The sequence below is a fragment of the Gadus chalcogrammus genome, chromosome 15 (assembly GCF_026213295.1).
Source record: "Gadus chalcogrammus isolate NIFS_2021 chromosome 15, NIFS_Gcha_1.0, whole genome shotgun sequence".
Lineage (NCBI taxonomy): Eukaryota > Metazoa > Chordata > Actinopteri > Gadiformes > Gadidae > Gadus > Gadus chalcogrammus.
The window spans coordinates 23,241,703-23,266,186 of NC_079426.1; the positions used below are offsets into that span (position 1 = coordinate 23,241,703).

Consider the following 24,484-nt stretch of genomic DNA (forward strand, 5'->3'; position numbering starts at 1 on the left):
GTGTGTGTGTGTGTGTGTGTGTGTGTGTGTGTGTGTGTGTGTGTGTGTGTGTGTGTGTGTGTGTGTGTGTGTGTGTGTGTGTGTGTGTGTGAACATGATTAGTGCTTGATGCAAGACATGTTGTCCCTCTTTTTAGAACAACCTAACTCCTGTTATCTTCCTACTCCAAACATCATGTCTTCAACTCTAAGGAACACATAGTCACTCCTCTCTCTGCTTATTCTGAATGGCTTCTGAGGCCAGCTTTATACATGCGTCTTGCCCGACCGTCTTAATTAATCAGAGGGAAGCTATTGGATAAGTTATATCTCATGGCGTCTATAAACCCATGCTTCAAGCTGTCTCTTCTCTCTGTCCCTTCTGCTAAGAAGCGTGACCTATCTGCTTTGACCTCTGGATGATTGACGTGGTAATAACCCAATCACCAGATTGATGGCAGTGCTGTCACAATAGATGGGGGATTGAAGTGCTCTCGCTCTTCCAGCTCTCTCTCGTATCTCTTTATCTCTCCTTTCTCTTTCTTCCATGTTCCTTTATTGTGTGTGTTGGGGTTGTAGTGAGGGGGATGTGTGTTCAGTTGAGGTGAAGGCCTGTTTGTTGGGTTGAGGTGTGTGTGTGGGTTTTCAGTTGAGGTGATGGTGTGTGTGTGTGTGTGTGTGTGTGTGTGTGTGTGTGTGTGTGTGTGTGTGTGTGTGTGTGTGTGTGTGTGTGTGTGTGTGTGTGTGTGTGTGTGTGTGTGTGTGTGTGTGTGTGTGTGTGTGTTCGATCGGTCAAGAAGAAGTGCACAGGTAAAGGTGGGTTGAGGTAAAGGTGTGTGTGTGAGTGGGTGGGTGGGTGAGGGGGGGTATCCCTCCAGTGAGAAGCCAGGGGAGGGGAGAGCAGAGCTTCTAAAGATCAGAGCTGTCAGTCCTGGTGTCTATTATCTGAATGCTCCTCTAAAAGCCTGTCCACAGGAGTCGTTACCCTGGCAGACAGGTGTGCAAGGCTATGCGGCTCCGCGCGTAATGGTCGATAGAGTGCACCAGGGGGAGGCCAAAGGGCTCTCGTTCACCCCACAACACTGACATTGATTGAAAGGATGCCATTGTTGTGGCGGGTCAGAGCTCTTGAATGGAAGGCCATGGGGGTTAACACCCAGGACACGTGCTCCATTCTCCACCTACACGCTCTCCTGAAATACGATTGCACAGACCTGACACCTGTGTGTGTGTGTGTGTGTGTGTGTGTGTGTGTGTGTGTGTGTGTGTGTGTGTGATGCAGTAATGACCTGTCTGCAGCTCTGGAAGCGGCCATGGAGTGTCAGAAGCGTTACGGCCAGCTGCCCCGTATCCACGACGTCATCGTGGGCCTGGTGGAGACCGGAGACACAGAGCTACTGCAGAAAGGTTGGTGGCCCGTCTCCTCTGCACTGATCATCTGTTTGAATCGGTTCATGATCTCTTTGTTTACCTGAACATTTACAATATGGAGGAATAAAGAGGTTTAATCTGAACTGTAAGTGAACCCCCTTTTCCCTAACTCCTCAAAGGCTATTTAGGTTGAGCGTTATAAAGGCGGGGTAGTTGTTATCCTCATGGTTACAACCCACGTCATTTTTTTTTTCTGTATCCATTTTTCTTTCAAAGTTAGTCTGCGTCATTGAGTATGAGCGATCTTTACGAGGTGTGTCATTGTATTATATATTTTCCTAGAAGCTTGATGCAGCGTTGGGGGGAACATACAGAGCGGGATCGTCCAAGAGAGGAGCACAGGCCAGCCGCGCCGTACTAGATGCAAACAATGGTTCTGCTGGCAGCTTGTTTGTAGTGACGCCCCTCTGTGTGATCGGCCCCTTACGCAGCCATCAACATCAAACCCAGCCCAGACGCAGCTCCACACGTACAGAGGCGTAGCCTGCACACCAGCCTTCGGTTAGGAGCAGAGTAGTTTAATACGCTATTGTAGTACCGTTGCCAAAATTGTGGAGCTTACTATGTGGAAGATCGTAGATGACGTACTAAGATGCATGCTTTTGGGGTTCACTGTGTCTGAGATGGAGAGAGCTGGAATTGCAGAGAGGGTGATATGCAGATATACACAGAAACCAACAAACTCTGGCCTTTTTAAATTATTTCAATCAAATGATTGAACTGAGAGCCCCTATCCCATGTAGGTCTGTGTTTTCTTGTTTATGTTAAGTTACTGGTTTCTGAAGCATGTGTTTTTTGGTTCCATATGAAGCACTGTTGTGGAAGAGAGCGAGAGAAAAGTGTAGGCCTGGCTCCATCTAAAGCATGCATAGCGGGAAAACTACAGTATAACTTCTGCATCAAAGTCAAGGGTAAAATTCATCACACGAGTGGCTGTGGAGTGGCGCCAGGTGGATGCCCTGCTGTTGAGCACCTCGCCCCCTCTTTCCCTCACCATTGCTCTTGGTTTAGTCCTCTTTCCATCCTCCTCTGGGGAAGGTCAAGATTCTCTATCTCCCTCTCTTATCTCTTGTATGCTCAGATATACAGCAACTTGAAAGCTGAGCCCCTGCCGGCTGTGGGCCTTTTCTACAATAAATAAATACTGCCCTTGTGCAGTAAAGCTCCATGAGAGTCTCAGGGCTCAGGAATGCAACCATTTATCATGTAGATACCAGACTTATTTTCCTTGGTCCCATCGATGTCAATGTGTGTGTAGGTTCCTTTCCCAACATCTGTGATGGCAGATAATATTGAGAGCTGATCTGAGTCTTGAATAGCTTTATCACCCGAGTGTTGAATCTTCTTCCGACCACGTGTGTGTGTGTGTGTGTGTGTGTGTGTGTGTGTGTGTGTGTGTGTGTGTGTGTGTGTGTGTGTGTGTGTGTGTGTGTGTGTGTGTGTGTGTGTGTGTGTGTGTGTGTGTGTGTGTGTGTGTGTGTGTGGGGGCACATAAAACACTTGCTTTGCTACTTTGGTTTGAGTTTCTGCCAAACTCACAAATTTTCTTCCTCATACAAATGTTTTGTTTCCTCTCAATGTCTGTTTTTCCTCCTCCCTCCCTGCCGACGTTCCAGCCATGGACTTTGTGAGCCAGGAGCGAGGCGAGATGACCATGCTCTACGACCTTTACTTTGCCTTCATGCAGACAAACCGCTTCCGGGAAGCCCGCAAAATCATTGAGGTACTCACTCACTCACTCAGTTGTTTTATCCTTCCCTATAAACACATGTACTATCACTTTCAGTTCAGTCAATATTATGTGCGCATATTATAGCTTGTTATTCCCGCTGCCCATCCCCAACCTCTTTCCAAAATGACCTGGTACCGGGCAAAGACCCTCAATTGCGAAAAAAATTTAAACGCATACAACAGTCATTTGACACACCACTAGAAAGATTAGATTCTTAACTTTAGTCCAGAAATGTAGCTTAATGGCAGACAATTCCAACCCAAAACAAAATAAGAAGCATTCAACAACAAGAGGCATGTATTTCTTAACTGTGCACCAACCTTGCACATCAATAGTAATCTTTTTCACTTAATTTGATCTACGTAAACTATATATCATACATGTCATATCTGATTCCAACAGTCCAGACTATGTCACTCTGCGACAAAAACTCTAAATGTGAACTAGTGGTTAATAACTATCAAGAATAAACATCCCTATTTCCAGTAACAACAAAAGACTCTGTTATTTTTGTCATCAAAGTTGTGTTTGATCGCTTAAATCCATCGTAATTGGATTATCTAGTGTTTAGTAGCTAAGAGACGTTTAGTAGCTAAGAGAGGTTTTCAGAATAAATACGTAAATTGCCTTCAATAAGAACACATGTTTTCCTTCAACGTCTGGTGGCCTTATGTTGCAATTTGGATTGTTTGTCTTGATGAACTCTTTGCCCTGACCTTTCAATTGAGGGGTCAAATGTCAAAATAGTATAATGGCTTCCAAAGATATCCAAGTGTTTGTGTCTCATGGATTTATATAGTCAATTTTGCATTGGTTTGCATTAGGTTGGAATTATGTTTTTATTTGGAGGGTTTACCTAAACCTACCTCCACTTAAACCTCTCTATCTCTGCTATAATTCACTTTATTGACATCAAATATTGACCCAGGTGCGCATAAGATGTTGGACATTTCCTACAGTACTAGGTGTTAAAGACTAGATAGATGGATTTGGAGGGAGAGAAATGGCAATTTTTGGAGTACTTGTAGCAGCTTGGATTTTGAGATTGTCTCATTACAGCTCCAACCGTGTCGTGGTGTGCTTGGACCGAAGGCTTTAGAGTTATCCTTTATACTGCTGACCCTGTAGCATTACAGATGGACTGCAGTATACATGTTGTCAATAGATATAGGCCTGACAAAACCATGATGCACTGTATTTACTTCTAAAACTCTCTGTGATCGTTATTTAGAGTTAGACATGGCAGAGTTGTGTTCCGGGGGGTAGGGATACTAAGGATACATAATTCAATCATATCAAATCAATGTCATGTGTAAATTTTTTTTTTAACGTTTAAACGTGGTATATAGAGGTCAATTTTAATGGATGTGCGTATTGTAGTTCAACTTGTGTTCGCAGACACATCCACATAAATACTTTTTCTTTTGCACCGCGAGTGTCAAGTAGCAGAGCAGAGTGGTGTCTCTTTAGGCTATGTTTGGTATAATTGGTGCCTGATGAATCACAGCTAATTAAATGTAATGATAGAGAAAGGTGGGCAATTTTACACTAAATGGTCATAGTCAGCTTGGGGATTATCAGGGGTGTGTGTGTGTGTGTGTGTGTGTGTGCAGAGGTTGGGTAGTATTGCTAAAAAGTGGTGTGTCATTAGGTGTTTTGGTGTCAGTCGGGGGGGGGGGGGCATGGGTGATACGTGTGAGTGGAACAAGTGGGAAAGGGATTAGGAGAACATGAGGATGTGACCTGGAGAGGGGGGGGATGGCTCGTTAACAAAGGTAAGGGTTTGGCTCCCTTTTGTCACACTCCGTTTTATTGCATTCGCAGATCAGATATAGATGACAGTGTCTCTCAAGGCCACAAAGAGTAATGCAAATATTTACGTGTATATGTTTTTGTGTCTGGATTGTCGGTGTAATCTGACCTCATATTGCTGTTGAAAGGGAAAGAGATGGTTTGTTACTTTTTTTTTTAAACTTATTATAGCTTTGCTGGCTCGTATGTATGACATCCCCCCCGTTGGTATGGATACATGTTAAAGACTGTGTAGTCCTTATTCCTGTGGATTTTGTTTCTGCTCAGACAGTTTAGATTATCCTTGAGGGGTTTAGAATCCTAAGAACATGTGTGTGGGCCTCCGAGTGCATTATATGTACGTGTGTGTTTGTGTGTGTGCTCAGAGCTGCCAGGTTTTCTTCGAGCTCAGCAGATTTAAGCAAAGGGAATCGTGGAGAGGAAGAAGCACACCAGGGCCTCCAGACGATTAGAGAGACTGACAGGGCCAGCCAACACACTTTAATGTGTCCCCTTAGCTGGCGGAACATAATGCCACTAGCTGGCCAGAGGGCAGGAGGGATGGGGAGGAGGGTGGGACAGTCGGCTGGAAAAGGAGAGCAGCCAGATTACAGCGGGCTATGCACACACTCAATCCCAATCTGGTTCAGATTGCACCGGCTAGGACTTTGCCATTGCTGTGCACAGTAATGCAAGGGCCATGACGTCAGCATCTCGGCTTGTATTTAGCGTTCACGTACTAACACACAAACCCCTTCAGATTATTGTCGGCCCACCATTCTCAGCCCACTCAGTGTACTCAACCCTTTGAGTACCAAAACCGAGTGTTCTCATTTGTATATATATATATGAGAGATTAAGCCTCTGTCTTGTAATTGAAGGTGCCCTTCATTTTTGTTTGGTGGAAAATAGATACGAGTGACCTGAGTAATTTGGATACAGGAATGCTGTTTGCAATGCTAAGTCTGATGCTCTCCTGTACTCCAGACCCCTGGGTTGAGGGCCAAGGCCGGGCGGATCCAGTGGTATGCAGAGAAATGCATTGCAGGAAACCAGGTCAGTTCCTACACAAGACCCCCGTTAAAACCAATACGTAGAAGATACCACAGTGATCCATATAAAACAATGGACTAACGGGAGCACACTGATGTTACTTTGTTCAGATGGAGTCTTTGGAACAGATGGTGGAGATGACAGCAAAGCTGTTTGAGTGCGACAGGGATGAGATGTACAGCTATATACTCCGGAGCTGTAGTAAGTCACAAACACTAACATGACAAGTTATGCACTTCACTTAATATGCTCTATATACCGGTACATCAGAATGCATCATGGGATTTTTTTTTTATTGGCAATACCCTGCCATTTTGAGGAAAATATACAGAGTTGTAGCAGTGGAAAATCAACCTAAATATAGCATGACCTCAGTAAAGGAAACTGAGTTGCACCACTTTTCGAATGTGAGATGCTGTGGGAGCTTCAAACACATCTCCCCATAACGACGCACAACTTCATGTTGAATTACAGAACAATGACCATTTCTATCGATATCCTAATGCTCTTATGCTCTCAGAGTGACGGGGCCATTGCGCTGCCCGAGCCATATAGACTTGGGGGGGGGGGGGGTGTGTGTGTGTGTGTTACACACAGAGTGTTTGGATCAGCAGAGATAAGTTAATGGTCTCAGTACATTGCGTAAGGATGAGATGTGGTCTGATTGCACTAGTGATGACTGGAGCAGATTACAGGTGATTGGAGTGTTATAGCTGATTGTCACACACACGCACGCGCGCGCGTTACTGGTGTGTATCCTAAATTACAGTGTAGTTGAGGGTCAAACTGTTGAACGGATTAGTTGTTTGATTGCTCTCTCAGTATGGGGTGCATTGTCAGGGGTGTGTGTGTACCTACATGCAGCACACTATGACATCACAGTGGAATGGACTGAATGTTGAACAAATGTTAAAGCTTGGGATCTGAGGATCTTTAATTATTGACGATCCGTTTTAGACTCCTCAACAACAAATCAGCAGTTGCGTAGTTTCTAACTTGCAATCTAACCCTTTATAATATAACTTAGACCAGGGGTCGGCAAGTAAGTTTGGCCTCGGGACAGATCCCGTCAGGACTTGTTCTATTAGGTGGGGGGCCAGAACATTATCAAAGGCTAGTTCAAGGAATTGATTAATTAAAATGAATCTGTTATTTGCGACGCCTGTCAGCTGGCTTAGTCATATCATATGCCTACCAGACACTAGATGACTCTAAAAAGACGTAAATATAAACAAGACTATGCCCTAATCACGTAAATGTCATGCCTGATCACGTTATAAACTGCAAACATGATAGTGATTATTGAAGTATAAAATAATAAATAAGTTCATTCATAATGTAGCCTGTTGGTCTTTACATGACTTTATTTGCTGATCTTGTCCCCTCATAAGTTATAAATCTTACTCCTCACCCTAAATGTGAAGATAAAGTGAAAAAGTTGTGTAGTGGTCAGCCTGGTTCTCCAGCGGAGTCTACCAGGTAAAAGTGTCCGTTGAAAGTGTCTCATTGTATGCAAAGGCCACGTGTAAAGCCACTCCTCTTTCCATGTCTATGCTTGAGAGAGAGCAGTAGTGCGCACCTAAAAGTAGCAGGATTTTTGAAAAAAAATATTAAGTTTACTGTATCCAGCCCTTTACATTTAACCCCTTCAGACCCCAATTATGTTCCAAGGTTGTGAAAAATATGACATTTTCCCATCCTTAATGCAACCAGAAATGAGAATCAATTTTTTTTGTTTTTTATCATAACTCTTTAATTGTTTGTTTTTTTGTCCATTTCAATGGACATCGGGTCCAAACAGTTGTTAAAATATCAACATCATATGACAACATCATACCTATTTTTTGTCTTATATAACATTGACATTACATGGAACATGAACTTGAACATTACAAATTATGTTTTTTTCTAAGGTCCAAACAATTTCTAAAACATAACATCATAGCTTTTTTTTTTTTTTTTTTGGTTACAATTTACCAACAAAAATAACAAAAATAAATCAATATCAGAGATATTTCCATTGTCGATCAGTTCAAGGACTTCAAGGGCTGTATATTCTGCATATGGAATATTTTCAACTGATTATCAACTCATTCTCTTATTCTGATGTACTGTTTTTATAGTAATAAGGTCATTCATCAATACTGGTAAATTGAGTTCAATAACATGGTTGCTGGACACAATGTCCATTCTAATGGACAGCGATATTTGAACAAATCCTGTGTAAAAACTAACACTGAAACATATGATATTACACTTCTATTTATACATTCCATCTTTCAATATTGTATCAAAACTATGAAATCTTCTATAAAATATCTATAATTATGAATATAACTGTTGAAAATGGTCCTTACTTCGACGTGTGGGGTGAAGCCCTGCCATGCCTCTTCCATGTGGTGGATTTTTTTCATACGTCAACAAGCAAAGCTATACTGCCGTTTGATTGGTTGTTAAACGTCCACTTATATGGACTTAAGGGTTCAAGTGGTGTTAAACGTTGCAAAAAGTTTAAAAAAAAAGCCCCCGTCATGTGACGTCCATTGTAATGGACACAGGGTCTGAAGGGGGCTACCAGATACCAATATTCAATATAAAAAAAACTGAAATCATATAACTTCAGAATAATCTGGCGGGCCAGATAGTGGCCATCATTTATCAAACGAACGTAGAAATGAGCGCAAATCTGAACGCATGATTCATTTTACGATAGGACCCACGTGAGATTTACGAAACCTTCGTATCACACCAATCCCAGCGTACGAAGGATCTTGGCGTTGATAAATACGGCGGCTGAGATCGATCGTAATTAACGTAACACGCCCATATAAAAGCACGTCTTCAGAAGTCTCGCCCCTAACTTTTACGACATGGAGAAACGTCCAACGGTAAAATAGAGGAATTTTTCCGAGACCCAAATGGAGACGCTCGGGTCACTGGTGGATGCGAACCGTCTGGTTTTATTTGGTAGCCTAAAAGCTGGCATTAAAGGCCAGCAAAAGAATGCTATATGGAAGGAAATAACTGTTGCAGTGAATAGTGTTTCCAATGTTCGTCGGGCTACGGAAGAGGTTTGTTAATTAAATTAATTAAATAATAAATAAAATGTACAATTTCTGTTATCCAGCTTAAAACATTTCACAAATATGCTATTGTTTGCATTCCGTTAAAGTTATTTAATTCCGAATAAGGTGAAGAAAAAATGGTCCGACATGAAGCTCAGCACCAAAAAACGTGTTGCGGCTGTGAAGCCGGCCAAGCAAGAAACGGGAGGAGGCCGGTGCAGTGCGACTGCAGCGTGACGCCTCGTGCCCACTGCACCGTCAGTCAACGGACGTGGGAAGGCGTGGCTGACGGATGGGGGAGTAGTCTTTGCAGAGGCAACCGTCAGCCAATCAAATCGCTTCGCCGGGTTCTTCCCGCTTCTTCCTGCTTGTTGCGAGGCAAGAAGACCCGCTTTCCCGCTTTCCAGTATCGTCAGAGCCCGAGTCGCGTCACAGTGCTTAAATTTGCATACGCGATCTGATTGGATGACGGAACCGTCGCTGCCGAAAAAGTTGAACATTTTTCAACTTTCTGACGGTGGCGAACGCTCCAACTGAACGGACGGATCCACAATGCATTGCGCGTCCGTCCCCATTCAAAGTCAATGGGCAACGGACAACTGACGGAGGTAGTGGGCACGGGGCGTGACTCACCGAGATGACTCTGACCATGTAGTGCGCCCTGATGTAGACGATGCCCAACGTTGCTATTTTGGAAAATAAAAGAATCGTGCGTGCCCCCAGGCCATCGGGCTACCAGTTTCAGGATTGACATTCTGGCATCGCAAATAATCGGAACATTAACTGAATGGTAGCTTTTGCGGTTGATGTACGCGTAATCATTAATAGATGGTTCATACGCACATGGGTACAATCAACCGCACCAATCACATTTGGAAACCTAGCAATAGCATAAAAATCCCGTTTGATTCCAGTTTGCTGATCGTTATTATATGGGAATTTAATATAATGTTCGGAGAGGGACATTATAGCTGCCAAAACTGCTGGCATGGTTCGGCTAATACTTGGCTGGGAAATAGCAGACCTGTCCCCGATCTCCCGCTGCAAGATCCCGGTGGCCAAAAATCCCAAGGTAAAGCAAACCTGCACAGGTATTGCGTTTGATCGCCTAGTTTCTCGCCTTAACTGTGGCTCCAAAGCATTGCATAGCTCCATCAGGAGATGCCTTGGGAGACGAAAACGACTCAAGAGCCATTCATCGCCCTCCTTAAAAAAATCGGCGCGGTCTCGAAAAACTCTCGTCTGTGCGTTGAGGTCCTTAACAGAGCCAGATCTGCCATCGCTGAGACACGACCACCTATTTGGCAAAGCTCCTGTTAATATAGACAGCTGAATAAACATTTCACCTGTCACATTCTAATTAGGCTATTTTCATAGCAATACTGTTTTTAATTAGGCCTGACTTGATTGTAATTGTTTGAACGGCTATTTAGTAATTAATTACAGATGTTGAACATGGGCTACTTGTGCTGCACTATTCATCATTGAAATACCTGTAAACTTGCGTACACGAGCTCAGACCTGACGGGAGATTTCATCGCAGCCTGCGCTCACGTTCAAATTGATAAATGCCAAGCTCAACGTGAGCGTACGTCCATTTTACGCACGTTTTCTGTCGTACGCTCGTTTGATAAATGAGGGCCACTATGTCTGACGGGCAAGTTATGACCCACGGGCTGCCAGTTGCCGACCCCTGACTTCGACCTTTAACAATCCGGTCTCAATGTTTGTGTGTCGACTTACCAACTGCAAGGGATGTTCAAATCAACTGAAATGTTGTTTCATTATGTTTGTTTTTTAGAGTCGACCAACGACTGGAAGAAAGCAGAGTCTGTTTGGACCAAGATGCAGGAGGAAAACGTGGTCCCCAGGGAGAGGACCCTGCGCCTGCTGGCAGACATCCTGAAGAGCAACGGACAGGAGGTGCCCTTCGAGGTGCCCAAGGTAAAAGTTGGACTGAAAAGATTCATTCTGCAGGTTAAAGAGAACGCCAGTTTCATCAAGTCTTTAATTGGATGCGTCTTTCAATCGCTGGAACACCAGCCCATAAACAAAAATAAATAAATATCAGTGAGCTGTTTCAGCCGACAGCCGTCAGTCCGTGTTCCTACCATGTTGAACCAATAAGGTTGGGCCTCTAACCTGATCTCCCATCAGTCAGAGCGTCTGAGAGGCTTATAGCAGGCTGATTGCTCTGTGATGTTGTGTGTGCTGGCAGCATGGCTATGAGGTCATGGCCTTGCACTCATAGGTCATTTAATTCATTAGAAAACCTGACATTCAAGCGCTTTATTTGGACTCTTAAGTTATGGGCCCATCTTGCTTCTGATGTATACATTCTACTAAAAGGCGTGTTAAACATATAGTTATGGTTTGGTCAATGTTTTTTTCCATAATAATATATATTTTTATCAATAATAAAACCAACACTGGTATTCTAGTGTTGGTCTTCCCTGGCCATTGTCCTTGTTCTGGTGCGTGTGTGTCTGTTGTGCGTGCATGCGCCTGCATGCGCCTACATGCGTAACTAATGGTCGTCAGGATGACGAGACAGGAAGTGATTGCTACTGCCTCCGGCTGTTAAACGAATGACCCTTGGACACACACACACACACACACACACACACACACACACACACACACACACACACACACACACACACACACACACACACACACACACACACACACACACACACACACACACACACACACACACACACACACACACACACACACACACACATCACACACGTTATAAAGAAACGTATACTCTCACATCTGTGCCCTGGGGTTCCAGCCCTAATTTGTCCCTTGCCAGCACAGCTTAACCCCTCCCATCGTCCACACGGGTGACTTGACACCGCCCTCCTCCAACATGACCACACAGATACAGCACTGGGAGGCTCTTGTTAGGGTGGGGAACTTCTGGTTTGACATAATGTTTCTTTACAGACCTGGTTTGAGCAGGACGCCGCCATCAAGACGCCCCCGCCCGCCACCGCGGCCCCCCTAGTCCCCACCGGTTCAGATGTCGGAGTCCGTCTTCTGGGGCTGTGCAAAAAGGGCAGGGTCAAAGGTCAGCTGCTTGGGTGTCCTGGGTCTTTTAGGTTGGACGAAGCGTAAACGTCAGAGTAAGGGTTAGAATGAATGTACAACTTTGAATTGTTCATTTTGGAGGCAAATATGTGTGACCATAGTGTACATGATGTACTGTACGTGGCTTTAGCAGATATATGACCTGATATGCATGCTTTTGTAGGCCCGATCTCAAATATATTGTCTGCCTGGGTTCTCCGCAGAGGCAATGGACATGCTGGTGGCGGCCGGGCCGGACGTGGCCCTGGGGGCCGTTGTGTACGACCACATCATACGGGCCCTGTTGGCCACCGGGGCCCTGGAAGACGCCATGACTGTCAAAGACATGTAAGATATCACCAGGCTGAGGTCTCCCACCTATTAATCAGGGTCTCAACACATGTAAGATGTCACCTGAGTTGTCCAACCTATTGCTGGACTCAACACATTTATGATGTCAACTTAGATGTCCAACCTATTGCTGGACAGGTTTTTCAAGTGGAAATGAACGATGGGTGCTTTAGCTATATATTTTTATTAAAAACAACCGTGTGTGTGTGTGTGTGTGTGTGTGTGTGTGTGTGTGTGTGTGTGTGTGTGTGTGTGTGTGTGTGTGTGTGTGTGTGTGTGTGTGTGTGTGTGTGTGTGTGTGTGTGTGTGTGTGTGTGTGGACACGCCCTCCTGCTAGATATGAATAGTGGCTCTTGCGTATCTCTAGCGGAGAACACACACACACTTTGTTAGTTTGGAAGAGGCAGTTGAAACCTCAGTCTTGCAAAGAGGAGTTGTCAGGTGGTGTTGAAGGAAGGGTGTGCGGTGGCTTGGGGTCTCTGTGGGCCAAGTGGCAAGCAAGACATTAAAAGACCACAGCTTAGACCGAGAGCTGATGTCCACGCGGTTGTCCTCTATTCCACTTTCTCTCACTCTGCTCCTTTATCTGCCAGTAGAAAAAATACCCTTAAAAAAAGGGATGTGCATGATAGGCTATCAAACCATGCTGGGATGTCTCTGTGCACAATGCAGATTAGTGGTTCATCAACAGGAAAGTTAACCGGTAAATGCAAAGATAAGGGAGGTTTCACTAGAGACAACGGAGCTGTGTTTGTCTTCGGGGGTAATCCGTAGAGAGTTGAGCAGTGGGTGTTTGCCCTGAGATTAAGGGATTGGAGAGTGATGATGAAAAAGGGAGAGGGCTGAGATTGATGATTACACTTTGATTGGCTCAAGTCGTTCACCCCTAAAGCTGTTCACTGCTCCGGGCTGAACTAGGAGAGGGAGAGATGTGCAAGAGTGCCATCACCTCAACCCCACCCCTCTCTCCAAATGGTTAAGAATCATTTAACCCCTGCCTTCCCTCAATCCCCTGCTCTCCGGCATTGGCCCTCCTTGACCCTGATCCAAGAATAATCTCCATGGCAGCCCTGTAACCATGGCTACAGGCCCATGTTTGGCCCGCGGCCGCTCTGTGATAAGGATTGGCAGTCCTGATGCTCAATTGGGCGTTGGATTAATCTTTCTGCAGGGCTGTAATCAAAACAGAGGGCCTGATTGAGGTTTAAGTGGCGGGGAAATGAATAAGGAGAGGGCTTAGAAGGACGGCAGATATCCAGATGAGAGGCGGGAGAGACGGGGATGGAGGGCGAGACGGAGTGAGAGACAAAATGTAGTGTTTGGTCATTTGGGTGAGGATGCATCAATGTCCACAAAATATAACAAGTCAACCTTGATGTGCTTGGAGTGAACCCAGACACACACGAACAGACATGCAAACGCATGCACATGCACACACACAGTGCCGTATGGGTGACAGGGTAGGAGGACCTTTCACTGTGGGAGCTTCAGACTTGCTGTCCCAGTTTGGTTGTAATTGAGGATGTAACGGTTCTGAAACAGACCGAATATGCGATGCATACGTCCACTGTTTAATTGCATTTATAAAGTTTATTTTATAGTGTTCTTGGTATTCAATTCCGGTTTGAAAAAAACAAATGTTATTCCCCCCTTTTCCCCATACCAAGCTATCATGCTACAGTTGATCAATCGGATTTGTTGCAATGAATCATGTGTGTGTTTCTCAGGGCCGTTTCTCGTTCCCCTGGCTTTCAACTGAGTGATCTGGCTACCAACCTGCTGATCATCACCTACAGCAGGAGAGGCCAGGCGACAGGTCTCTAACACACCCACTCACTCACTCCCTCACGATAATCCTGAAAGTGTCAGATGGGAGCTGGAGGTGAAGTCTGTGTTCTGTTGGTTCCAGAGGCCCGTGAGACTCTGAACGCCATGCTGCAGGCAGACCTCGTGCCCTCCCAGCTCTGCGTCACCCGATTGGTCCAGGAGCTGGGTAACCAAGGGGACGTGGCCGCCATCCAGGAGGTGGAGGCGCTGGTGAAGGGCCTGGGCTTGGCCCCTCAGCTGTCCAGCATGGTGTTTGTCAACAACACGGCCCTGGCACACATCAAGAAGTAAGGCTGATGAGAGCGGGATAGAGGCTCATCCTCCAGACGCCCAGGAGGAAGGACTTCTGTCCTTGGTTGATTGAGCTCCTTCCCATCCAGCACTGAGTCTGGTCCTCAGTCCCACCCTAGAGCAGTGGTTAAAAGTTTATTTTTGCCCAGGCTCATTGGTAAAAATAAGTAATGCATTACGAAGTGCACATTTGAGTTTATTCCCCCACAAAAATACACTCAGTTTACCTCCCATCTCCCGGCGGCCCCCCTGCAGTAGTTCTGGCCCCCGTTGGGAAACCCGGCCCTAGCATAACAACCACGGTACCGGCAGTCAAGAGGTAGAAGAGGACGGGAAATTACATTTTCAGAAAAAAATGAAATGTATTTTCATGCACTTGGAAAAAATATATTTTCCTGTACTGTGTATAAAACTGAAATTTGGCTTGATTTTTAATTCCCATGTTGACATTTGCAACCAAAGTCTGCGCTGTGATCAGGGCTAAGATTTTAGTTTTCTAGAGCTAGTTGTATTCCTATTTATGCATGCCCAGTATATTTCTGTCTGTACACTATGCTTTCAGCATGCCTGCGGCCTGCGTTGACTCCGCCGCAGGTCAGAGAACCTCCGTTCCCCAGTGAGGGAGAGCCAGGGTGACACCTTCATACATTAAGGGCTCCCACACAGGCTACAAATACAAATGGCCAACACTCACTTAATAGGATTATTTATGGATTCCCCTTAATGTAGTAAAACACACACCCCTCCCCCAGCATGCATACACACACCACCCCTGTCTACGAGAGCACCCCCCCCCCCCCCCCGCTGTGCCCACCACCGCTGGCCGAACAAGAAGAACAAAATATGAAACACACAGCACATAAAACTTTCATCGCCCTGCTTGCTGCATTAGCAGCCCCCCTCCCCCCTTTCACCGGCCTCGTCGCCAGGCCGACTTGGAGGGACAGCAGGAAGTAAGTGAGAGAATCCACACAGCCAAAGCCGTACGCGGGCTCACGCCCGATTTGCCGTGGCGGCAGAGCCTGTCAGTTTGAACCTTGACCCTCGGAAGCCGGGCGCTGAGCGGCTGTGACACGTGCACGCCCGCCGTGCATGACTCGAGCTGACTGGTTAAGAGCCGGAGCGGAAGAGCCACGCTGGGGCCGCTGCAGCGCTGCCTTCAGAGGGGCCCCCGCTGAATAATTCAGACGGCCCAGTCGCCCCCCTCGTCCCCCCCCCCTCGTCCCAGCCCGCACCCGCCACCTTATACACACACACACACTCAAGCCTTCTGTTAAATATTCATAAGCATGGGTGGGGGAGAGCGCAGGGAAGTGTTATTAGCAGGGCATGCTTGCCAGATTGCGTTGTTTAAATTGCGTGGAAATTTGGCACCCGGGCCCCGTTTTGCTCTGTAGGGGCGGAAAACAAGTGTCTGTGTGTGTGTTGCATCGCCGGGCAAGTGCATTGGCCTGTATTCACAATCTTTGTCTTCATTTGTCTCTCTTCTCGCCCCTCTCTCCTAACCCCCTCCCTACTCCCCCTCTCTTCTCACTCTCTCTCCCCTCACCCCTCTTTCTCCTCACCCCCCTCTCTCCTCACCCCTCTCTCCTCCCTCTCTTCTCACCCCTCTCTCTCCTCGTCCCTCCCTCCTTACCTTCTCTCCTAACCCCCCTCTCTCCTCACTCCTCTCTCCTCACCCCTCTCTCTCCTCACCCCCCTCTATCTCCTCACCCCTCTCTCTCCTCACCCCCCTCTATCTCCTCACTTCTCTCTCCTAACCCCCCTCTCTCCTCACTTCTCTCTCCTCACCCCTCTCTCTCCTCACCCCCCTCTATCTCCTCACCCCTCTCTCTCCTCACTCCCCTCTATCTCCTCACTTCTCTCTCCTTACCCCCCTCTCTCCTCGTCCCTCTCTCCTTCTCCTCTCTCCTCACTAGTGGGGACCTGGCCACTGCCATAGAGCTGTTGGACGGCATGTACACCAGTCCAGAGTCCACACAGCCCAGCATGGCCTTCGTATTCAGGAAGATGTATGAGCAGAACAACGAGGAAGCCATTGACAAGTGTAAGAGACACCCCCTACCCTCTGGGACCTGAAACCCCCCCCCCCCAAACTACCCTCTGGGACCTGAACCCCCCCCCCCCCCCCCAAACTACCCTCTAGGACCTGAACCCCCCCCCCCCAAACTACCCTCTGGGACCTGAACCCCCCCCCCCCAAACTACCCTCTGGGACCTGAACCCCCCCCCCCAAACTACCCTCTGGGACCTGAACCCCCCCCCCCCCCCCCCCACCTACCCTCTAGGACCTGAACCCCCCCCCCCCAACTACCCTCTGGGACCTGAACCCCCCCCCCCCAAACTACCCTCTGGGACCTGAACCCCCCCCCAAACTACCCTCCGGGACCTGAACCCCCCCCCCCCCCCCAAACTACCCTCCGGGACCTGAACCCCCCCCCCCCCCCCAAACTACCCTCTGGGACCTGAAACCCCCCCCCCCCCCCACCTACCCTCTAGGACCTGACCCCCTCCCCCCCCTACCCTCTAGGACCTGAACCCCCCCCCCCCCCCCCACCTACCCTCTAGGACCTGACCCCCTCCCCCCCTACCCTCTAGGACCTGAACCCCCGCCCTACCCTCTAGGACCTGAACCCACCCGTACCCTCTGGCACCTGAACCCACCCCTACCCTCTATGATGTGAACCACAGTGGCTCCTTTGGCCTCCTTGTGTTGCCGTACATGTTCACCACGTCAACAGATTGTGCTCCGCGCTGTGCCTCGCCTTGCATTGGACAAAGCACTTAACAAAGGGTGGCTTGATTTGTAAAATGTATCACAGAGAGAGAGAGCCCAGGCATGAGACGTGTGTGTGTGTGTGTGTGTGTGTGTGTGTGTGTGTGTGTGTGTGTGTGTGTGTGTGTGTGTGTGTGTGTGTGTGTGTGTGTGTGTGTGTGTGTGTGTGTGTGTGTGTGTGTGTGTGTGTGTGTGTCCCTCACTCGCAGTGGCTGCCATGTCAGAGCGGCTGGCCAACCACTTTGCATGCTACCGGCCGGCCACGGACCTCTTCTTCCAGCTGCTGGACATGGACAAACTGGAAGACGCCAAGGCCATGTTGATGGTGAGTAGTGTTCTGTTCTCATAATACACGCTTTGATTGTAGTGCATTGTGTGTGTACTTTGGCAATGGTATGTTTCATTGAAAGCTGCTGGGGCCTGTTGGCCGTCTTTCAGCACTTTGACTGCAGCTCATAAGTGACCGCTGGCTCCTGGCCCTGCGGCCCTGTGGGTCGTACCATCTCACAGTGGTTTGTGGGGACTGATATGGAGTAGGTGAGATAATGTCGGTTTGTAGACCAGAAGATGGACTGAATGACAGGCATACTTGGAGTCCCACGGAGAGATCTCCCAGCAACCTTTTATGCCATTTCTATAGTAATGCTTCTCTTTGACGTCTTCAGTTGTTCTCCTCCTCCATCATTTAGCTGAGAGCCGTGACTGCCGTATGCTAATCTGCGAGGCATACATCCGCCTCCCGCCCCCTCTCTATGGATCCCTAGCAGAGTCTACTGGCTGGTCACAGCTCCTCCCGTAGCGCAGAGTGTGATGATCAGTTGTGGTTATTCAACAGGTTTCATCACCACTTCATATCTCCTCATCCCCTTTTACGCATTTTCACATTTCAATTATTAGCTGGGGTTTGCTTGTGGCTTTGGGGAGGAAGTTGTTTTTGACGGTAGCAGATAGGAAATGCTTTCTGGATGGCTAAGAAGGACTTGCTGCAAAGCACCACATTGATGAGATGCTAGAGTACAAAGTTTCATTCAAAAAGAAAACCATAAAATGTGTTAACTGTGTCCCAGTGGAGGCCTGAAAATCAGCAGGCAGACCGCTTCTCTGCTACCAAACAAGATCAGTCGGGGGCTTTTAATTTAGCTCCCCCTCCCTCGGGGCTCCTGCCACTTTGGGGTCAATGGAGACTCGCAGCCCAAAACCACCAGTCATAAGTGAAGCAAAACCTCTAACTAGCCAAGCAGACCAGATGTGTGTGTGTGTGTGTGTGTGTGTGTGTGTGTGTGTGTGTGTGTGTGTGTGTGTGTGTGTGTGTGTGTGTGTGTGTGTGTGTGTGTGTGTGTGTGTGTGTGTGTGTGTGTGTGTGTGTGTGTGTGTCGGGGGCTAAAAGGGAGCCGTGTGGGGGGTCTAGTCATTAGGAACGGTACCAGAGGAGATGCAGTGAGGTGCGTGTGTACTTTGACTTTGCAAGAGGGATGGTGTCATTTGGGGAGGAAGTCCCCAGTTGTCCTGAGCTTTTAGGCAGCAGCCTGTGTGTGTTCGGGGGAGGCTGCAGCCTCTGGTTGGGTCTGGTCCCAGCTCTAGTGAGGACATCTGATGGGGAGGAGAGTGGCATAGTGTTAGTCTAATTGCCTGATTGTACGAAAGCCATTCTGCCGCCTGGCGCCTTGTGACTTAGAGCAGTGCAGGGGAACTGTGTGTGTTAAAAGCCCAGCACGCTTCCTACTTTTTATTCAGAGGGAGGTGGAAGAGCAGCCTAACACATGTTAGTTCACGAATGGCTAGTAATCTGACCTCATGATGCTCTCTCTCTCCTGCTCCCTCCTTTTCCTCTACCTTTATCTCTTCCTTACTTTTTTTTCCATCTTTTTAAGACCGTCATTGGCATGAAGACGTACATGTACTTTTTAATTGTCTTTCCCCCCTTTATTGCGGTCATTCAGAAAAAAAACCCTCTACTGTTTGAACGGTGATAGAATTAATAACTTATTGTGTATACAGTAGTATATGGCATACTATATGTGTCTTTAGTGATTTATATTCCCATATCGCTGTGCGATATGGGAAAAAATTAAGATCCCGGTACATTTTCTCCATTTCACGATATACGATATATATCGCGATATTTTGAATTCTCCTTTAAAGGACCCCATGAAATAGCACTTTTGCCCTTTACTGTTTTCAATACAATCCCTGCAGACTATATACCGTTCTTGGTTAACTTCCCAGGTGGTTTCCATCACAACATTTTATATTTTCATTTTAGTGATAATCACAATTGAGTTGAAATAAGAAAAGAAAATATTCATACAAAGCACAAACTGCAAAAACAATCTTCCAAATTACAATAAAGGGCCAATGAGAGAGAGAGAGAAAAAATAATATTTTACAGAAATAACTAATTTAGGCTGCATTTTCTTTATATGTAGGCCATTGCAATGAATTAAACTAAAATATTATAAACTCAATTTGATACTATGTGTTCGATATTTTTGAGCCCATTGAAAATATTTATTTAGGTATTGTAGGTGTGCTGCCCTCAGCGCCTTGCCGGGGTCGACGGATAGATAACCACGCAGACAGACACGTCCCAGTTAACTCTTTATGGTTGCTTGAAGTAGGGTAAAACAACGATGTTTTCGGAGGCCAACTTATAACTAGAGAAGTACCATAAGACGAGGGAGCACCTTGTATTCCGATTGTGTGTTTAACTGTTACGGAGCGTGCAGCTGGTAACCAATGACGACATCAGATCAGTCAAAACGTTACAAGCATTGGCGTGTTTTGCTCCACGTCCTCCTCGATATCCAAAAAACTGCCAGATCACTTATCCCTCATTAGTTATTTTAGGAACCAGCAGTTCGTCCGCTTCCATGTTTCAATTGTCGATTAAATTGGTTAGGATACACTATGCTACACTGAACCGGCCGGCGCTGCAAACCGTTAGAAACTTGAAAATTAGTTCCCCTCCCTTCCGCACCTAGATGTCGCGTGGGATTGTTTGGTAAAAGTGTTTTTTTTTTACCCCTCACTCACGTTACTGCGTGAGGGAGAGGGAGAAAGCCACCGGAGAATGTTTTGAACACGAAACCAAGGCAAGTCTCGGCTGCCACTTGAAAAAAAAAAAACAGATGGCCGTAAAATACTCTATACTTACGAAATAATAATTGTATGTATCGCACACAGCTATTTCGGAGTTATATCGAGTATATTCGATATATCGCACAGCCCTAATCTATTGTATGTTCAGCTCCTTGCTCACACTGTTCCATTAACTGACCTTACACATGTTACCTCAGGATACCTGATGTGTGTTGATGTTACACATGTTACCTCAGGATACCTGATGTGTGTTGATGTTACACATGTTACCTCAGGATACCTGATGTGTGTTGATGTTACACATGTTACCTCAGGATACCTGATGTGTGTTGATGTTACACATGTTACCTCAGGATACCTGATGTGTGTTGATGTTACACATGTTACCTCAGGATACCTGATGTGTGTTGATGTTACACATGTTACCTCAGGATACCTGATGTGTGTTGATGTTACACATGTTACCTCAGGATACCTGATGTGTGTTGATGTTACACATGTTACCTCAGGATACCTGATGTGTGTTGATGTTACACATGTTACCTCAGGATACCTGATGTGTGTTGATGTTACACATGTTACCTCAGGATACCTGATGTGTGTTGATGTACACATGTTACCTCAGGATACCTGATGTGTGTTGATGTTACACATGTTACCTCAGGATACCTGATGTGTGTTGATGTTACACATGTTACCTTCAGGATACCTGATGTGTGTTGATGTTACACATGTTACCTCAGGATACCGATGTGTGTTGATGTTACACATGTTACCTCAGGATACCTGATGTGTGTTGATGTTATACCTGTTACCTCAGGATACCTGATGTGTGTTGATGTTATACCTGTTACCTCAGGATACCTGATGTGTGTTGATGTTACACATGTACCTCAGGATACCTGATGTTGTTGATGTTACACATGTTACCTCAGGATACCTGATGTGTGTTGATGTTACACATGTTACCTCAGGATACCTGATGTGTGTTGATGTTACACATGTTACCTCAGGGATACCTGATGTGGTTGATGTTACACATGTTTACCTCAGGATACCTGATGTGTGTTGATGTTACACATGTTACCTCAGGATACCTGATGTGTGTTGATGTTACACATGTTACCTCAGGATACCTGATGTGTGTTGTGGATTTTACTTGTCCACCCTCCTGTCTGATGTGGGATGAGGTAGAACTCAACTCTGAGGGCATTTGTTTGTATTAAAGTTCCTCTGCCACCGTCTCCCCCACACACACAAACATACTATCATTATCTCCCCTCCTTCCTGTTTCGATTTAATTGGCGCTGGTGGTAGGCGTGTAGACTAGGTCTAGATTGGGCCCTTTTACTTTTAAGACTGTATTACTTGTAGTTGAATTAAGTGTACAGATAGATATCGATGCTTTCTGACTCTTATGACCGTTGTATGCCAAGGATCGGCTCAATATGACATTAAGACGAGTTCCTTGGCCGTGCGCCAACATGAATTCCTTCTCTAAACTGAAAGACAATATTTGCTACTTTGTTCATGCCAATGTGTATCTTTCCTCTATAAAAATAGAAAAAAATAATTAACTGTTACAGAAAATGCAACAAGAAAGATGCCAAAGAAGTGTGGCTGTTAACAATACGATAGTAGTTCAAGTTCAATACTTTATTTCCATATTAACACAGTTGATTGGTTCCAATCAGGTGAAATAAAGGCAATGCACACACAGGAACATATGGTACATAAAAGACAATCACATAGACAATCATTCAAACCAGTGGCTGGGGATCAAACTAGCAGCCTTCCGGTTACCAGTGAAGCTGCTCTTCCTCCTGAGCTACTGCCCCCCCGTTGCCCCTGACGGGCGGCTCCGTGGTGCCTCGTGCCTCTCCTGTGGGGTTGTGTATCGCTGGGTTCTCACAGTGCTCTCGTCGTCTCCCCCTCCAGCGCTGCGGCGGCCTGGCTGAGCAGAAGGACATCCTGCTGTCGTACACGTCCCGCAAGGCCCGGCGCCCCGGACAGGTGAGCCTGCTGCTCCACACAACACGACAGACGGAGCGGTAATACCATGTGTTTGTGCTAACATGTGTGTGACCTCCAGGTGGATAAGATCAAGGCCCTCCACGCCTTGATCCCCGACTACACGGAGAAGGACGTCCACTACAGCTACCTGATGAAGTGCTACGGTACGAACGCACACGCCAACCCCCTTCGCCTCTACATGCAAACACACCAGCTTTTAGAGGGGGGGTGGGGGTAAGGGGCATGCGGCTGCCTTCTCCAGGTAGAGCTGGGTTGGATCCCCGGAGGGATGAGTCAATGAGACCAACCACTGCAGCATTGCAGTCTGATGAGCCGCTGAGCAGCCCACTATCCAGGCACTCCAGCGGGCGTCTTGTCGCTGAGCGTGTTCGTGTCTGCTCGGTGCTCGGTGCTCGCCTCTCGCTCCTTCCATGCACGTGCCCCACACTTTTTTTTTTCTTGTATCTTCACTTTCTTGCGCAAGCCTCTTCTCCGTGTGCTCTCCTTTGTTATGTTCCTCCTCTCTGCGTGCCGGACATGACTATTTAATTAGCATTAGCTGGCCTGCCGGTCTGCAGGGCGGTCCAGGCGGGGCGGGGGGACCCAGTTATCCCTGGTGTTCTCCTCTCCCTGCACTTTGTTCCTCAACTCCTCTCTGTCCTTCTGTCTGCCCTGTCCTCCGCTCTGTCACTCCTCCTCCTCTCTCTGACTGACAAACTACTTCTCCATGGTGACCTCTCGCAGAATGACTCTTGCGCGCGCGCGCGCGCACGCACGCACGCACGAGCGCGCTCTTGCACTCTCACACACTTGATTACATTCACAAATGATATGAAATTGAACTCAGAAGTTTGTTGTGCTGCTTCTCCTAACGTTTGCGTTCCCCACCCAGGTGTGGATAACGATCTGTCCTCTGCCAAGGCTCTGTTTGACCAGATGGAGGCGGAAGGCGTGTCTGTCCATGAGCTGTCACTCAAACGATTGGCAGTGCTGTACCGCAATGCCGGAGAGGCACTGCCCTTCCCCGAGCCCCCTGTGAGTCTCCTGGATGCACACGCATACGCACACACAGCTACACACAGCTACACACGCCTACGCACACCGCTACACGCACCTACACACGCAACTACACGCACAGTTACACACACCTACACACACAGCCATTCAACTCTGTTCCGGGGCGTTTGATGGCTCTGTGATTCTGACGTTTTCTAACCATTCAAAGGGAACTTTTACAACTCAGCTCTTTAGAACACTGAAAGGTCATCGCGACATTGGAATACTAACGCAATACACATTATTATTATGATATGTTTGCAGAAGGCTTTTGTGTTTCCAAACAGCTAGTCTAGAACATCAATAGTAAAAAGTCATGTATTGAAATAGATTGCTCTGTGGCGTTCCTCTCTCCTCCTGCATGTTCAGCACATCAACACCTTGCCAGGGGACAGCCTCTGTACATGCCATGGCACGGCTAATGTGTGCTTTGTTACGGTTTGTGCCCTGCCGTGTGTTTCAGGGTGTTTTGAGCATTTTGTAAGCTGCTGATGTTGCTCTATTTTTGGCCAAAGAATGTTGACACACACACACAAATAGTGTGTACACACACACAGACACAAGCAAAGCACTGCTTTGCTGTCCCCTCGAGGCAAGTGCAGGAGTGAGCCCCCCTCTTCCTCCTCTCCTCACTCACCTGCAGTGCCTCCGCAGAGATATAGATGGATAGAGACAGAGAACACACACACACACACACACACACACACACACACACACACACACACACACACACACACACACACACACACACACACACACACACACACACACTCTACATAATTCACAGCTTGTCAGGAAGGTGAAGTAATTGCTGTTTTTTTGGTGGGAGGTTTGAGGAGGGGAGGAGGCGGGGCACGTCAGAATCACCTCCTCTGCTCCGGCGGAGGCTGTGGGTTTCACTGTAGGGCCACTTCTAAACACTCGCATGGCTGCAAACTTTATTA

The 24,484-nt window shown here is 46.9% G+C and overlaps 1 protein-coding gene across 1 annotated transcript in view; it reads left to right on the forward strand.

The window, feature by feature from the left end:
- The window catches only part of lrpprc (leucine-rich pentatricopeptide repeat containing), a 64,892-nt gene that overhangs the window by 38,354 nt on the left and 2,054 nt on the right, over positions 1-24,484 (forward strand). Inside the window, exons 24-37 of the mRNA XM_056609810.1 lie at positions 1,261-1,385; positions 3,026-3,132; positions 5,920-5,988; positions 6,096-6,186; positions 10,852-10,994; positions 12,006-12,129; positions 12,353-12,476; positions 14,207-14,295; positions 14,389-14,593; positions 16,517-16,644; positions 17,582-17,697; positions 22,410-22,484; positions 22,564-22,648; positions 23,377-23,519. Coding sequence (XP_056465785.1) covers positions 1,261-1,385; positions 3,026-3,132; positions 5,920-5,988; positions 6,096-6,186; positions 10,852-10,994; positions 12,006-12,129; positions 12,353-12,476; positions 14,207-14,295; positions 14,389-14,593; positions 16,517-16,644; positions 17,582-17,697; positions 22,410-22,484; positions 22,564-22,648; positions 23,377-23,519 — 1,624 coding nt within the window. The remainder of the gene's footprint in view (positions 1-1,260; positions 1,386-3,025; positions 3,133-5,919; positions 5,989-6,095; positions 6,187-10,851; positions 10,995-12,005; positions 12,130-12,352; positions 12,477-14,206; positions 14,296-14,388; positions 14,594-16,516; positions 16,645-17,581; positions 17,698-22,409; positions 22,485-22,563; positions 22,649-23,376; positions 23,520-24,484) is intronic.